At 40.2% G+C, this 17,420-nt stretch overlaps 1 protein-coding gene across 1 annotated transcript in view; it reads right to left on the minus strand.

Annotated features, from left to right (window-relative positions):
- Nucleotides 1–16,663, minus strand: part of LOC139479464 (ADP-ribosylation factor-like protein 15) — a 30,855-nt gene extending 14,192 nt beyond the window's left edge. The window contains exons 1-3 of the mRNA XM_071262344.1: nt 16,308–16,663; nt 6,358–6,502; nt 3,636–3,695 (exon numbers count right to left, since the gene is read on the minus strand). Coding sequence (XP_071118445.1) covers nt 3,636–3,695; nt 6,358–6,502; nt 16,308–16,361 — 259 coding nt within the window. The 5' untranslated portion in view covers nt 16,362–16,663. The remainder of the gene's footprint in view (nt 1–3,635; nt 3,696–6,357; nt 6,503–16,307) is intronic.
- Nucleotides 16,664–17,420: the final 757 nt, after the last annotated feature.

Raw genomic sequence — 17,420 nt, forward strand, 5'->3', positions numbered from 1 at the left:
GGTCACCACTACAAAGCCATATCATTAGTTATAACTATAACTACAAGAATTGTAATCTGTTGTTCCAAGTTTGGAATTTCCACTGACATTGGGGCCGAATATCGGCCTCTGTGCAGGTCTAGATCAATCCCTGTGACATGCTAAATCTAAGCTGACATCAAGTCTCGAAAATGAATATATATTACTGTAAAAAAAATAAAAAGTTGTTAAATTACAATCATAAAATATAATAAAAAGGAGCCCAGAGACTTTCTTCATTTTCATCCTGATACTGCAGTAATCTAGACTTACCAAATATTTGACTGCATAGGCTGTATTGCATATATTTGTTTCAGGGACTGTATGACAGACTAAGCTAAATCATTATCAGGGCAATCTGGGATTTGAACCTACAGCCATCTTAAGGGATGGGAACATATACTGCAGCCATAAACAAACAAGCATATCTAGGACAATCAGCGTTTCAGATTTGTATCATAAAGTACTGGTACGTAACAGGTTGTAAAAGTGACAGCTGTTGACAGCTGATGATCATCCAACCAGATGGACCTCACAAACAAGGTAAAAACATGGGCATACTGACATCTCCGTAGGGATTGCCCTCTACCAGCATACTTGTGGCATCACCTCAGCATCGCACTTCTAACTACTTGAATTCATCCAACACAAACACTAGTCTGCCATACAGACCCGGAAACAAATATGTCCAATACAGCTTCTCCAAGTCCATAATGTTTGGCAAGTCTAGATTGCTGTATCTGAACATGAAGAGAGCCTCTGGGCTCCTTTTTTTATATTTTTATTGAGATAATTTAACAACTGTTATTTTCTGTAAGATATGTTCATTTCCGAGACTAGGTGTTAGTCTATAGGCACACTTACACTTCATAAATTTATGATATTTAAATAAATTATATTTCAGCTGTCAGCCAGTGACTATGACTTGATTGTCAGAATATAATATACTAATTATCAGTTTTTATCCCCACCGTCCTCACTACTCCACAGCCCACTTCATTTTATTGTCTCAAAGTCACTACAGATGACATCTTCCCAAGGTAAGGGAGTTAACTGACTGTAAAACTCCAGTTTCAACCCTTGCCGAAGTATAGCTGGGATTATGGAGTTATATTTTGGATTGACTAACGAGTATGCATAGTCAAATCAAAATCGTGTTGCAAAATCGACATCCGGTTTGTAAACCACAAGGATTTCAACGTGCAGATTTTGGTCGAATGCAGGATTTGCAAAGGATGTGTACTGTCAACTGGGCATCGACAGATATTTCCAAATCTTTTCATGTGTTTTATTAAGGTGCTCACATGATTTGATGCACTTCGTACGGTAAGACCCATTTTATTACAATAAAGATCTTGATCATCTTGACTGGACGCTGCCATTTTGTAGTAAGAAAATGCAAGTAATATGATAGGTGGCATCTGATTGGTCAGTCGGAGGGGCATTGCAGGGACAAAACTCGTAATTCCCACTGGAGGTGCGATGAACAAGCCCAGAAATTCCAGCCTAGTTCGGCAAGGGTGTCTTCATACTGCATGACCAACCATTGTGACCAGGTGATCACATTCAAGGTGACGCTGACGACAAGCATGGGGTACTGGGATCTACACCTGTGTCTTCATACTGCATGACTAGCCATCGTGACCAGCTGATCCACATTCAAGGTGACGCTGACGACAAGCATGGGGTACTGGGATCTACACCCATGTCTTCACACTGCATGACTAGCCATTGTGACCAGCTGATCCACATTCAAGGTGACGCTGATGACAAGTATGGGGTACTGGGATCTACACCCATGTCTTCATACTGCATGACCAACCATTGTGACTAGCTGATCCACATTCAAGGTGGCGCTGATGACAAGTATGGGGTACTGGGATCTACACCCATGTCTTCATACTGCATGACTAGCCATTGTGACCAGCTGATCCACATTCAAGGTGGCGCTGATGACAAGCATGGGATACTGGGATCTACACCCATGTCTTCATACTGCATGACTAGCCATCATGACCAGCTGATCCACATTCAAGGTGGCGCTGATGACAAGCATGGGGTACTGGGATCTACACCCATGTCTTCATACTGCATGACCAACCATTGTGACTAGCTGATCCACATTCAAGGTGGCGCTGATGACAAGTATGGGGTACTGGGATCTACACCCATGTCTTCATACTGCATTACTAGCCATCGTGACCAGCTGATCCACATTCAAGGTGGCGCTGATGACAAGCATGGGATACTGGGATCTACACCCATGTCTTCATACTGCATGACTAGCCATCGTGACCAGCTGATCCACATTCAAGGTGGCGCTGATGACAAGCATGGGATACTGGGATCTACACCCATGTCTTCATACTGCATGACTAGCCATCATGACCAGCTGATCCACATTTTTCGTTAACCCAGATTCATTCAACAGCTCGTAATAACTACAACTTCTGCTTAGTGATAGCAATAAGAACCAAAATATTCCCTTCATCCCTCTGGAAGTTAAGCACCCCAAAATAGTTGTGTTTTCAGTAATCCAATTCACCATCACATCACGTTTAAGTTTCATTTTCCGATACATTTTTCACATTTGTAAGTAATCATCATAAACGTAATTAAATCTGAATCTAAAAGTACTTTTGTAGGTCGAGTCCCATCTGGGATACACAAAGTACGTGATCTAGACTACCACTTGTCGAACTGACTGCTGTTGGTTAGATCGCTGACTTTGTGATGGCGATTAGATACCTCATTCTGGCAGTGTGGGTTTGAGGTCTCAGATGGGACTCAACCCACAAAAGTAATAAAATCTAACATTTGTTACATTTGGTAAGTGAATGAGTGAGTATGGTTTTACGCTGCTTTTAGCAATATTCCAGCAATATCACGCTGTGGTTGTTACATTTGACCACTTTATAAATGGCATTGTGTGTACATAAAAACATTTTGTATACCTTTCTACAGATCCATTGTGATTATATTTTGTAAGAACATGTTAACATAAACATCAGTAATTTGTTTAGCCTTAAAAGACGGAGACGCATCAACAGTGTGAATACTTTATGATGGCCGATGAAGCATGACTGGTTTCACGCAACATCCTGTCCCTACATGTTGGGTGTATGTTTGCCAACTGCAATCTCACCAGGAGATACCTGGTAACGAGGTAGCTGTCATCTGGAGGGGTCTCTCCCATCTGTTAGCAGTGTTCCAGCTGCCTGTTCATCATGCCATGACCAGAGATATCTAATCAGTCAACGCAACTATTTCTGTCAGTGATTTAGGTCTAATGTATTGCACACAGTTCATGATCATGCTTGTGACTTTGCTGGAAATGAAACTTCAAGTTTCACTTGTCATTTAATCAATTTAAATGAGTGAATGTATTACACTACAGTCAGCAATATTCCAGCATTGGGTCTATTCTGCCCAGTAGCCCCCATGAGAAGCTCAAGATAGCTATAGGGCACTTGGGATCTGCCCTGAATCCCCTAGAAGTAAGAAGCAAGGGCACTGGGATCTATTCTGACCTGGAATTGCTATAGGAGAGATGCTCCAAACTTATTAAAATCTGGTACAATGTTATCAAATTAATAAACATAAAACTTGTAACATACCTCCCAATTCCTTCACATCCAATATGCAGTCATCAAATATCAGAGCTTTGATACTGAAACCTGAAAAAAAGACACCCAGTATTTAACATGATGAACACCACCTGGTCATTCTACAAAAACACCATCTAGTCATTTAACACAAACACATCCAGTCATTCAACATGATGAACACCATCCAGTCATTCAACATGATGAACACCATCTAGTCATTTAACACGAACACATCCAGTCATTCAACATGATGAGCGCCATCCAGTCATTCAACATGATGAACACCATCTAGTCATTTAACACGAACACATCCAGTCATTCAACATGATGAACACCATCCAGTCATTCAACATGATGAACACCATCTAGTCATTTAACACGAACACATCCAGTCATTCAACATGATGAGCGCCATCCAGTCATTCAACATGATGAACACCATCTAGTAATTTAACACGAACACATCCAGTCATTCAACATGATGAGCACCATCCAGTCATTCAACATGATGAACACCATCCAGTCATTTAACACGAACACATCCAGTCATTCAACATGATGAGCGCCATCCAGTCATTCAACATGATGAACACCATCTAGTAATCTAACACGAACACATCCAGTCATTCAACATGATGAGCACCATCCAGTCATTCAACATGATGAACACCATCCAGTCATTCAACATGTTGAACACCATCCAGACATTCAACATGATGAACACCATCTAGTCATTTAACACGAACACATCCAGTCATTCAACATGATGAGCACCATCCAGTCATTCAACATGATGAACACCATCTAGTCATTTAACACGAACACATCCAGTCATTCAACATGATGAACACCATCCAGTCATTCAACATGTTGAACACCATCCAGTCATTCAACATGTTGAACACCAGCCAGTCATTCAACATGATGAACACCAGCCAGCCATTCAACATGATGAACACCAGCCAGCCATTCAACATGATGAACACCATCCAGTCATTCAACATGATGAACACCATCCGGCCATTCAACACAAACACCATCCAGTCATTCAACATGTTGAACACCAGCCAGTCATTCAACATGAACATATCCAGTCATTCAACATGATGAACACCATCCGGCCATTCAACACAAACACCATCCAGTCATTCAACATGATGAACACCATCCAGTCATTCAACATGATGAACACCATCCAGTCACTCAACATGACTGTACAATCTGTACAAATTCAACGTAAAGTTTAATCAGTCTTGTTGTTTAAGAGAAAAAGCAGAAAATGAAATTGATACATTTGCTGGCATTGCCAAAATCAGATTAATGTCACTGAAATATAAATGTATTTAAAAAAGATAAAAAGTAAATGTTTCACATATCATACATATCCAATTTCATCACATTATGTTTAAAACTAGGGTCCAAGAGCCAAAAATAGTCTTATCAACATGGCTGCCATGCTGCACACTACACATTAGGCTGAGATGATTTGAACCATCTTGAAAAAGTCTAATTGTGGGATCAACCATGCAGGGTTTCAGCTTCTTCACGTCCTTGGTTTCATAAGGTTAGGGACAGTTGCTAAATGTCCAATACCACAACAGTAACACAATAAGAAGTGAGGGCACTTTGATTTTCACAAGTACCAGGATGTAATGATGGCATCCTGCTGCAGAAGCCTCTGTATGTCGAGCTGATGGTACAGACTATTTCAAATCAATAAAGTTTGGAACTCTGCTTGTGTCAGCATGTAAATGAACATTTTTGTATTGCCACACTATTTGTGTGACATTTCACCATCATCAAATAACATGGCTTCTTTGCCCACCGGCACTTGTACCGAACTCGTTCCGCCAACACTCACCGCCATTTCATCTCATTTATTTAGAGTTGGGCAACAATTACGACCCTCCCAACTTTTGATGTCCAACTCTGGATCAGATCAGGTCTATTTTTGATGGCCAAGTCCGCACTGAATTTGCCCATGGCTGAAGCAATTTCTGTTTTGTTTGCAGAGACGGAGCTAAGAGGGGAAATGCTTTACGTTGATCATCGAAATCTTGTTAGAACTTTGAGAAGTGAAACACAGAGCCCCAAGCCATCTTTAAAACTATATTTCACTCGCCCACGGAAAACCATTTTGTCAATCACGGGTGATAAAAACATGTCTTGCCGAAAGTTTGTAAGATGATATTATAACCTGTTTCCTGTAGCTGATGTGCTTCTCACAGTCACATCCTTTGTACAGACTTGTGCATGGACTGAGCATCTCGTATACATGCCCGCTGTCACTCATTGACATGAAGGAATGATCACGTCATTGTTTTGGGACATGCTCTCCCCAAACTCTGCAACAATATCTTGTTTCCTACCAAAACATGTAATGTTTGTTTATTTTCAGTGGCATCTTAGAAGCTATAGAAACAACGAAAACAGTTTAACTTCCTTATTCTTTCAGTGCAACATTTCACTAACTTGAGAACAGATGTTAGTGCCGTTGCCCCTGATACCTAGTGACTTACCCACGGTGGGTGGAATGTTGTGGAACTCATCCCCACTGAGCAGAGCCAGGAGTCTTCCCCACCCCCACCTACACAACCCTACACCCCCTGATACCTAGTGACTTACCCAGGGTGGGTGGAATGTTGTTGAACTCTTCCCCACTGAGCAGAGCCAGGAGTTTTCCCCACCCCCACCTACACAACCCTCCACCCCCTGATGCCCGGTGACTTACCCACGGTGGGTGGAATGTTGTGGAACTCATCCCCACTGAGCAGAGCCAGGAGGGCACTCTTCCCAGCCCCCGTCAGCCCGATGCAGAGCACATTGAAGTTGGGCTTTGTCTCCGGGCTGCTCTTGCAACACAGTCGGCGATACAACTGAAATATAAGTATGAATGTTTTTAACATATAAAGACATTAAATTTCAATTCACAGAGTGATCTTAGTGTTTTCACCTAGTTCTCACAAACATAATAATTCAGTTTTGAATTACAAAAGGTTTGGCAAGGTTAATAACATTGATGAAAACAATATATAAAGTTCAAAACAACACAAATATGGTATTTCATATTTAAAAAATACTAGCGTTAGAATATAACACAGAAACTTCTCCGACCATGTGGGGGGATCAATAGTCACATTCACTGTCCATGATTGGCATGCACTTGCATGTACAGAGTTGTGTCCCTTGGGTGCCAGATTCAACCCACCAATTTTGATCCTTGTTGCATGTCCACCATCCTACTCATACACAAGGGTCCAAGTGGGAAGTTGTCCCTTTTGTATGTCAGTTGGTCTACAAATTTGTTGGCCTAACATACAATGCAGGTGGTTGAATCAAAATAAAATACCCTTCCAGATCAGTACTGCAGAGGAATGAAAACGAAACTTAACTGATTCGGTTTCTCCTTAGAATAAAGATTTTTATACAAACAGCGTACGGGTAGCGTTGTAGCAAGGTATCACTGTATTCACCATTTCTTACAAACAGCAATCGTAAAATCTCATCAGTCAGTCTCGTAAAATGAAAAAAAAGAAAAAAGAAAAAAAAGCCTCATGGGTAGGACCTGTGTTACCTTAAACTATCCTCCCACACTGAAGGTGATATGACTAAAATACTGTCAAAAAGTGGCCGCCCACTCATTCTGCATGTTCACACACTCCGTGAAACAAGAGGAAGATAGAGCCTGAACTTCTCATTATACCATGGAGACAAGGCTGTAGTGGTCTTACAACAAATGAACTGCTTAGCAACTAACCATAACAAACAATTTAATTCTCTCCGAGAGCTGTAACTCAGTCAATAAAAGGTATTTCCCAGTTTTTACATTTTCATGTAACACATAATACTCATACACAATAATCACTCACTGGCTTTCGGAATGAAATGAATACCTTAACACAGCTACTACTCTTTGATAATGTAATTAATGTGTGCAATATTATCAGGAATTCATCTGGACCTGCTCAGAGGTGGATATTCTCTCTCATGTCAGCAAACAATGAACAAGGAACAATTCTCAGTACATGTTAATACAGTCATAACTAATGTGGTTCTCTTGTTAGGCTGGCCTATACTTCACTGATCCCTAAATATGGCCCATGGCCCCCAAACATTGACGAAGAGAAAAGAGGTCTTAATGTTTAAATTAACAACATCATAATAAATGTTGGGGAAGGCAATGTAAAAATACAACATTTATATACTTCAGAAATAAGGAAAATAAGAACTTTAAAAACATCCAAATACTGAACTATATTACAATGTTTTGATTATTTCCAAATTTGTTGTTGCAATTGTTGTTCATCACAGATAATCGCCTGGGTAAAGTGTCACCACTGTGTGAAATGTTAACATGAAACTGAAGTATGTGTGCAACTGTCTACAGCTGGAGCCACATGAGTAGTCCTTGAACAACACTTCCCATTGTGCGGCTTCCCACAAAGTTCAGCCTCTCAAACAGGATGCTGTAGCAGTCCACTGCGGACAGTCTCATGTCACATCACAATTACACTACTACCTTTGTTTGATTGTTTGTTTGTCTACACCAGACTCACCATTACTCGAGCTATATGATAGTAGCCTGTAAGTAATCAAGTCTTGACCAGACAATCCAGTGATTGATATTGAAACCAACGATCCAAGCTGCCGTTGTACGATGACATCAAACCATGTTTGTTTTTGTTTGTTGTTTAACGCCACACTCAGTAATATTACAGCTATATGCCGGCGGTCTGTCAATAATCAAGTCTGGACCAGACAATACAGTGATTGACAGCATGAGCATCGATCCACGCAATTGGGATCGATGACATGTATCAACCAAGTTAGCGAATCTGACTACCCGATCCGGTTAGTCGCCTTTTACGACAAGCATGGTCGCATTTTACGGCAAGCATGGGTTGCTGAAGACCTATTCTACCTCGGATCTTCACGGGCGACACCAAACCAACCAAGTCACCAAGAGTGACCCTTTGATCCATTTGGTCGCCTCTTACAACCACCATAGGTTCCTAGTAGGGATGGGACAAGTCCAAATTTACTACCCAGGTACCTGACCCCCTATGTCCGACCCGACCCAGGTACCCAGTGTAGGTCTCTAGAGTTTGGTACAAAATGTCTGATTGGGAATTGTTCTTTCTGAGGCCTGGTAAAAACTATTCAGCTAGATCTACTTGTATAAACATATCTTATGATGTATACACTGTAGTCAGGAAGAAATGCAAACATTAGCGACTATGTAGTTTTATTGTAACAACGGTGTCATGGTTAAAGTCATTTACCAATACATCACATGACAAAACAGGGCTCAATTTAGCTACATAAAACATGCACCAGTGCAACTTACTATTGAAAAATGAAACCTGATATTTTTGTCTATATGCACCATATGGGTTAAAAAACTTTTTGTCTGACTATAAACCTTTCCTGTCCACACAACATCAATCTTTGAACACATTCAGTACCTAAAAAAATTATTTAAAATACTCTTTCTAATCCCTGATTAATGTGTAAATTGTGACACATGACAGTCATCAGAGATCTGACAGTTTCTTCTTTAGACTATTTTATGCATGCATGTGTAAACTTTGATAAATCTATGAGACCAAGCAGGAACTGGTTCATCCTGGTGCTTTTCAAGTCAACATGCACCTGATGAAGTTAGGTTCCTTAAATAAAGCCCTGCTAACCGCGTGTCCGGGTAGTTCCATGAGTACCCAGAATGGACCCACCCAACCCGAGTAAGCCATCCCAGCCCCAGCTGTAAGGGACATATCTAACCCCGAATCCCCAGGGGCAGTGCTACTGTGTCTGCACACACTGAACTCAACCATACAGCAGCCTTAGAAACTGGCACTGGTCATACAGTCCTTGCCAAACTGCCCAATAGTTAAGGTATCATAAGGACTAGTATTATTATGGGTCTGGCAATTTGTTATCATTATAAGGAAGAGTGGGCAAAAACTGCTAGTTTCTACCACTGTACAGAAACAGATATACTGCAGCATGGAAATGTTTACTACTATAGCCCATGGCATCCTTCATTAGCCAGTGTATTATTTCTCCAAGCTATTATGGGCCCATTAACCAAAACTTTGTTTTGAGTCTGTTTTGAATGACACTGTTCTCTCGTGACAGAAACAGGCATCAATATCACTTGACTTGTTGTGTCGTGCAGTTTCAACTACAACTAGAAATGCCTAGCTCCTTCCCAGCGCGTAACACCTTCATTACACTCTCGGTAACATTGCTGCCATCCGTGTGGGCGCGGCCATTTCAAGAATCTTGAAATTTGCCCTCTAAACCCAAATGTAGTAATGTTCATACTTTTGTTTATGTCTTTGGGAATGCCATCATAGTGAATTTTGAAAAGGTTTATGACTGACCATGTTTTCCTGATAAATTTACTTAGTTGTTTGTATAAACAAATTCGTTCGAGATTGCAGACTAACGGAAAATCAACCAACTTCTCCCTTACATTCTTACTATATTAATAACATGATAGTTTTAATGAAATAGAAATTCAAATTGACAAACAAAGAAAGTGATTTAGCAGGGGTAAGTGTATTCAGCGTCACGACAGTTGTCATTTGTTTGTAAACATAACGGTCATTCAGTTGCGAGTTCAACTTCAAGCATGGTTGGGGCGATCTATCACAGTGGGGAGTTTTAACTGGTGGCAGTGATAGTATGGAGAGCTCCGCGAATGAGATATCCCTGTGAGGAGCTTGCTAGGAACGCCTGAAGGCATGATGACTTCCCTCCCACTATCTCGATACCCAGAAAAACATCTTACAGCAACAAGTTCATTAATAACAGATTTTTTATGTAACTAAATGTTTCGAGGACACGTTCGTATAAGGCCTTATATATTGAAGGTAGATCTGTGACAAAATTGAAATTCTTGTTCACAAGAGTAATTTTTATTGGTTGTCAATGTCAAGCTGATAAGAGGCTGTGTGTGCAGGGTTAGTGATGAGTGATGGTGGTGGTGATGTCTTTGCGTCAAATAGATCCAGGGTGTTTATCTTATCAAATGGCGCCATAATACCCTTGGAAATGCAGAGTTAACCCAGGTCTTATTGTTTATGCCTGAAAGCATTTGCCAGATGCCAGCAATCAGGATTTGGAATGACATTGCAACAGAAAGACAAAAATGAAATAGTGGCAAATTATTAATCAAGGAAGAAGAAATGCATGTTCTAACTCTATTCCCTCAGGGCTTTTTTCTAATGGAAGCGAAGATTGAATATTCTTCACATGAAATCTGTGAGTGATGATTTAATTGAGGGTGGAATGAAGGAATGGCCATCCTGTCCCCCTGTGAGAACTGTTTTCAGTATTTACTCTTGATGTGCTTTATGAACAAAGCAAGCTGACGCTCACAGCCTTCTATACAGAGATGCAGATCTTTCCCACGAATTACTGAATGCATTTTTCAGTGCCCAAACAATCATCTGTATTTGTAAACTATTTGTGTAACTGAAATTCTAGATTGGACTTGGGATAGGTCAATAAGAGGTATCAAATCACAATAACAACCTCTTATTTCAGGGCTGCATTTCCCTCAGAAACTAATATTCATAGAAAAGGACTTCTTTCACAGTCACTGTTGGGAGGCCTTATAAAATAATTATATGCACAATTTTACAATATGTACAATAATGGGTCACACAATGCAGAGTTGCGGTTACTACAATATTCCAAGTATGTGTGTCAATACATTTGGGGCAGCAGACACAATAGATATTAACAAAGCAGGAGTATTTAAACTTTTAGAGAGCACAGAGAGGTAGAAATTTGACACTTTTCTACAGTCGATTGACATAATACTTTCTTTGTCACAATGAGTGAGTGAGTGAATGAGTTGGGTTTAAAGCCGCTTTTAACAGTATTCCAGTTATATCGCGGCGTGTCAGCTTAATGTGGGCGGAAAGCCCGAAGTGATGCAGGTCTCAGACGTTTACCACTTCAGTGAAACCCATGAGCACGGGTATGGTGCTGACAAACCTAGAAACATAATCGGGGCGAACCGGGATTCGAACCCACAATCATAAGTTTCTGGCGTGCCCAAGATACGCAACTCTGCACAGCAAATCGCGGCGCCTTAGACGACTGGGCCACCCGTGCCCCCTAAATCCAATGAGTGGTAAGACATCATAACAGTGCATCATAGCACTAAACCTTGTGAGGCTTGCTTTAGGGGTACCCACTTCACGCTGGATTATGATGTTGCTGTGCCATGCATTTTCAATGCCTGTCCTATGTGCGAGTAAAACCAATGTTATATACAAGATCAAACTATTTTTAATGGCTATCATCACTGTATCCTTATCTCAAAGTGGTATATATTGAGAGTGAGTGAGTAAAGTTTAACGCCGCATTTAGCAATATTCCAGCAATATCACAGCAGGGGACACAAGAAATGGGCTTCATTCATTGTACCCATTTCGGGAATTGAACGCAGGTTTTCGGCGTGATGAGGGAATGCTTTAACCACTAGGCTACCCGACTGCCCCTAGTATATGTTGAGAACCTCTACAGACTGATCAAAACAGTGTTCAAAATTTAGTCTGCTTGTCTGCAGTGTTTGAAATAATTTTAAAACGAAACGAGACACTTGGGCAGGTGACCCATAAGTTACCAATTATGAATATTGACAAATCGCCAAAACTAAGAGACAGATCATGTCTTGATTCAGCTTAATTAATGCAAACAAAAACTTGAAAGCCTACAAGGAGTTATAAGAAAGCTGAAGACATAAGTTGTCTTAAAATTATCTTCCAGGGAGTTGGGCAGGTGGAGGAAAATTTCATGCAGCTCGACAGAAAAATTACCAGCCACGGGCCGGCGGGCAGGCAGTTATTTTGGACACTGCTTGTTTGAAGTGGATGATGGACTCTCGACATGTCCATATGGACGACCACTTTCACCAATGCAGCAGGTCATCATTGGGGACTCATGGAAAGGACTTTTCAAAAGTTGCTCTCAGAGTTCAGTTGATATTCAAATATTTTCTGCATGAATACTAAACTCTAATGAAATGAACAAAATATGATTTCACCCTAAGGAGAAACATACAAAGTTCAGCTCCCTCGGTCAGCAGGGTCAATCAATTTCAGAGAAACCAAATAAACATTTTGAAAGAATTGAAGAACATGGTCTAAATAAATTCAAAAGAGAAGCCATATATTAAAAATGTGATTTGAACTTCATGAACAAACTGGGGTGTTAATGGTGGGAACGAGCATGTGAAGTTTGAGCATCATTGGTCCAGTGTTTTGAGGATATGTTTATGGTGCACAAGGAAGAACAGACCCCAATTTAACATGCACAAAGCCACTTGACTTTTAGTCCTGGTGAGAGGCGGGTCCAGGATGTTGACATAGCACGTGTGTATCACAGATCATGAGCAACCTATTGATGTAACGTAACAGTGCTCTACTTAGTGGTAAAAGCATCATATTTCATGAATTTGACAGCACAACTGGACCCGCCTATGATTATATTACGTCAAAATAATATTAAACCTTTTGATGAACTTTTGGTAATATTAGTTGTGACAATCTACAATTTCTTTGAACAAATTAGCAATGATGCTGCGTTTGTCCTTCTGGTAACCATGGTAACCTGAAGGTCATGTTATTGAACTAAACTGTACCTGATACTTGAAGAACTCTAAACAAGTCTCACTGAAGACTTTAACAGTTAAACTGCATTGGGTTTTTCTATCACAACCATAACTATAAATGCCTCGGTCTGGGGGAGAATTGTCATGGATCAGGAATCACACACGCCTGTTGACATTCGCTAATAAGATGAGCTGACTTTGTGTGATGGCGATTTGGTGCCTCACTCTGAGATGGACCAAAAAAGTACTAGCATTTGTACTCTACTAAGAAAGCGTAACCCCAAATATAACATATTTTACCCTAATATTTAGTTTCCAGCAACTTGTATCCTGGTACAAGACCAGGTAGAATGGGAAGCTCTAAGTGTATGACAAATTAGTAAATAATTTACAGCAAGCAGCCCCATGAAGATTCCGGGGTAGAATAGGTCTTCAGCGACCCATGCTTACGGTAAAAAGTGACTCTGCTTGTCGTAAAAGGCGATTAACGGGATCGGGTGGTCAGCCTCGCTGACTTGGTTGATACATGTCATCGATCCAAATTGTGTGGATCGATGCTCATGATATCAATCAGTGGATTGTCTGGTCCAGACTCGATTATTTACAGACTGCCGTCATATAGCTGGAATATTGCTGAGTGGGGCATTAAACAACAAACCAACCAGCCAACCAACTACAGCAAGCAACAAGTGACATCAATAGCATACTTATACTTCAGGTGTAGAAATAACAGACAAGATGGGTCTGTGGCTGGTAGCAGTGATTTATCAAAGGTTTACGTATCTCTTTTCTAGTACAGGGGACTCAGTACAGTGAGTGAGTATGGTTTTATGCCGCTTTTAGCAATATTCCAGCAATATCATGGCGGGGGACACCAGAAATGGACTTCACACATTGAACCCATGTCGGGAATCGAACCCGGGTCTTCGGCGTGATGAGCGAACGCTTTAACCACTAGGCTACCCGACCGCCCCGGGACTCAGCACAATATCTGGGGATCACAGACCAGCTCAAAATGGATGCTTCACTAAATAGATGGTAAATATACATGCACATCTATTAGTGGAATTATGGTATATTGTTCTGTTATATATTGTACTACAGAGCTCCAGATAACATTTCAAGCAGTTGTGTTTTCACTCGAAGGTTTCTATTTTAATTGGGTTATTACATTTTTCATTGGGTGACCAATATTTTTTCACTCATATATTCATTACTCTATTGTTTTTTCCCCAAAATTAGTGAACATTTTAAGATTTTGAAAAAACTTAAACAATGTTTTAGATGTATATAACGGTTCTAAATATATGATTGACTCGGAAAGTAAATTAGCTTGTAATTGTGTTTCAGAAATTAGCTCCTTTGAACGCATGCTGAAAAGCTTCACTGGGTATTTCAGGTGCTGTGTTTATACATTTGAGTTTGTCCTTTAATGCACACGTTTCTGTACGCAAGATAATCGAAAGTAATTGTGTTTTTAATATTTTGGGGGGTATTTTACACACATATGCTGCTTATCTGTAGCTCTGGTGCTAAGTGGTGTCAATGCATATTTACATATGTATCGAAAGGAGACCCTCATAGACATAATCATAATGGTAGCAGAAAGAGCAGGATACCAGAAGTCATGCCAGGCAGCAGTGGAAAGCACAGATTATTGTCACTACTTAGGCAGACTATGATTTGATGACAAGAGTAATGATAGTGTCAGGCTGGTTGTGCCAGACAAATTATCAACAATTATAGACAATTATCAGCGGAACTCTTACACAATCCACTATAGAATGCAGAGTGTAATTGAAGGTAGTCGTAAACATTGTTAATGAATGCGATGCCAACAGATATAATCCGCACTAACCGATTAATATCGCCAACATTCCACCCCAACTTTCATTTCTTTTTTAAACCAATCACATACTTCTTAAAATTGGGTTTAGTGACATGCATGCACACATGCATGCACGCATACGCACGCACGCACGCACGCACGCACGCACGCACGCACGCACGCACGCACGCACGCACGCACGCACGCACGCACGCACGCACGCACATCTTCTTTTCAGAATCCATGGTCTGGCTCTTGTTAGAGACCATGTCACAGGTTAATCCTTTGGGAGTAGGTTCATCATATCCTGTTACTCAACTGATAAAAGCTCTTGGTGAAATTTGATATTATTTGTTAATGTGGAATACACGCACCATTCTGTGTTATTTGGGGCAAAGGACAACATAACTAAAATTCTAGTATAACAATCTCTAGGAGGAAACTGCACATGAGGCCGCAGGCTGAGACTGTTATTATAGAATTTAGTTACGTGATCTTGTGTTTTGGGAAACCAGGTTTTTTCCCCCCAACCTTTATAGCAACATACAGAGCTACGATTAAGCAGCATATTTGCGTAAAATACCCCTGAAAAATATTCAAAACCCAATTACTTTCAATTACCTTTCATAAATAAACGCAGGCTTTAATTGAAAAACTCATTGTATAAAAACAGCATGCATAATTACCCATTGAAGCTTTTTCAGCATGTGTACAACAGAGCTAATTTCGGAAACACAATTACGAGCTGATTTACTTTCCCAGTCAGGCCTACATTTAGAGCTGTTAAACATCTAAAACATTATTTCATATATTTTTTTTAAATCTTAAAATTTTCACTCATTTTTAGAAAAACCCAATAGAGTGATGAATAGATGAGTGAAAAGATATTGATTACCCAATGAAAAATGTAATAACCCAATTAAAATGGAAACCTTCGAGTGAAAACTCCATCAATTGCTCAAAAAGTTATCTGGAGCTTTGAACATATTAGATCTAACCTATACCTAGCAGTCTTTGCTGGACAGTTGATTCTTTTCTTTCCTAAACCTGGGGCTACATATTACATAATCAAAATCAATACCGAATGCATACATCACCCCAAACAAATAGTAACATCATTTTAAGGCTTTCAAACGTTTTGTTTTTAGCTACGACATGTAATATTGCTCGCATTGGCCTTACTTTGGATTAGACCCAAAGCTTAGAGGGTCGACTCACTTACCGTGTACACGCCAATCCGACAGAGTCCACAGAATAACTGAATATTGTCACACATTTCCAACAACCACTGATGTGACACGACCACAAACGACGGAAACCGGGTCTAATATTACATTCGTTTCTTGTAAGCTCTGTGACTGTCAGGGTCGAGAATGGAATGTCATGGACTTTCAGGAACTGGTGGCATCAACGCGAGATCGGTTAATCACAAACGTAAAGACGGGAAAAGTCAAACCATTTTAAACAGCAGTCTGGTAATTACTTCCCTCAGTTATGCAGTGCCTGCATGTTGATAGTAGCCAATTGACTCTATCGAACAAGTTTGGGCACAAGTGCAAACTGGTGCAGCACTAAACGTCAGAAAACATTAAGTATGGCGGTTTTTGACGTAGTACACTATAACTGATGACGTCGCGCACCTGCTATTTGAGGCCCATTTAGGGTTAAATTACAAACTAGGCACATCCATGTTTGAGAAGAGTCTAACTGTCACAAGTTCTCGATGGTTTTATAATCATATTAATTCATACCATGTAAACGTATACAAATGACAGCACATTACTTGGTAAAATAGACTGTAATTTGTGAAATATAAATAGATACCTCAATTGGGCCTGTTAATAGTGTATTCATACACACGACATGCCCGTCGTTTAATTTGCCAAGGTTTCAGTTATGGCCTTTCTTAATGTTATTTAATGACCAGTATCATTTGAAACGTAATTGTAAACGTTGGAGGAACGTTTTTAAATGAGACAGATGTGCATAACAAACATCACTAAACAACAAAATGAAATTTTATCAATTTGTACATGGGGAAATTGACTTCCGTAACCGATCAACAAGTACCATGTGACAAGACTGTTTCCCCTCTCAAAGATTAGCATCATGTGGGCGTAGAATATTCTGAGATGTAACATTACAATAATTTAAGTGACCTAAGTCCAAATCTAGCGTTCTTATGATGTCTTCCTGTCGTTAGACCTAGCGTCTAACCGGATCTGGTGGTCAGACTCGCTGACTTTGTTGATGCATGTCATCGTGTCCCAATCACTGGACTGTCTGGTCCAGACTCGATTATTTACAGACCGCCGTCATATAGCTGGAATATTGC

This window comes from Haliotis cracherodii, unplaced genomic scaffold (assembly GCF_022045235.1).
Source record: "Haliotis cracherodii isolate W230 unplaced genomic scaffold, xgHalCrac1.p SCAF_1, whole genome shotgun sequence".
NCBI classification, from domain to species: domain Eukaryota; kingdom Metazoa; phylum Mollusca; class Gastropoda; order Lepetellida; family Haliotidae; genus Haliotis; species Haliotis cracherodii.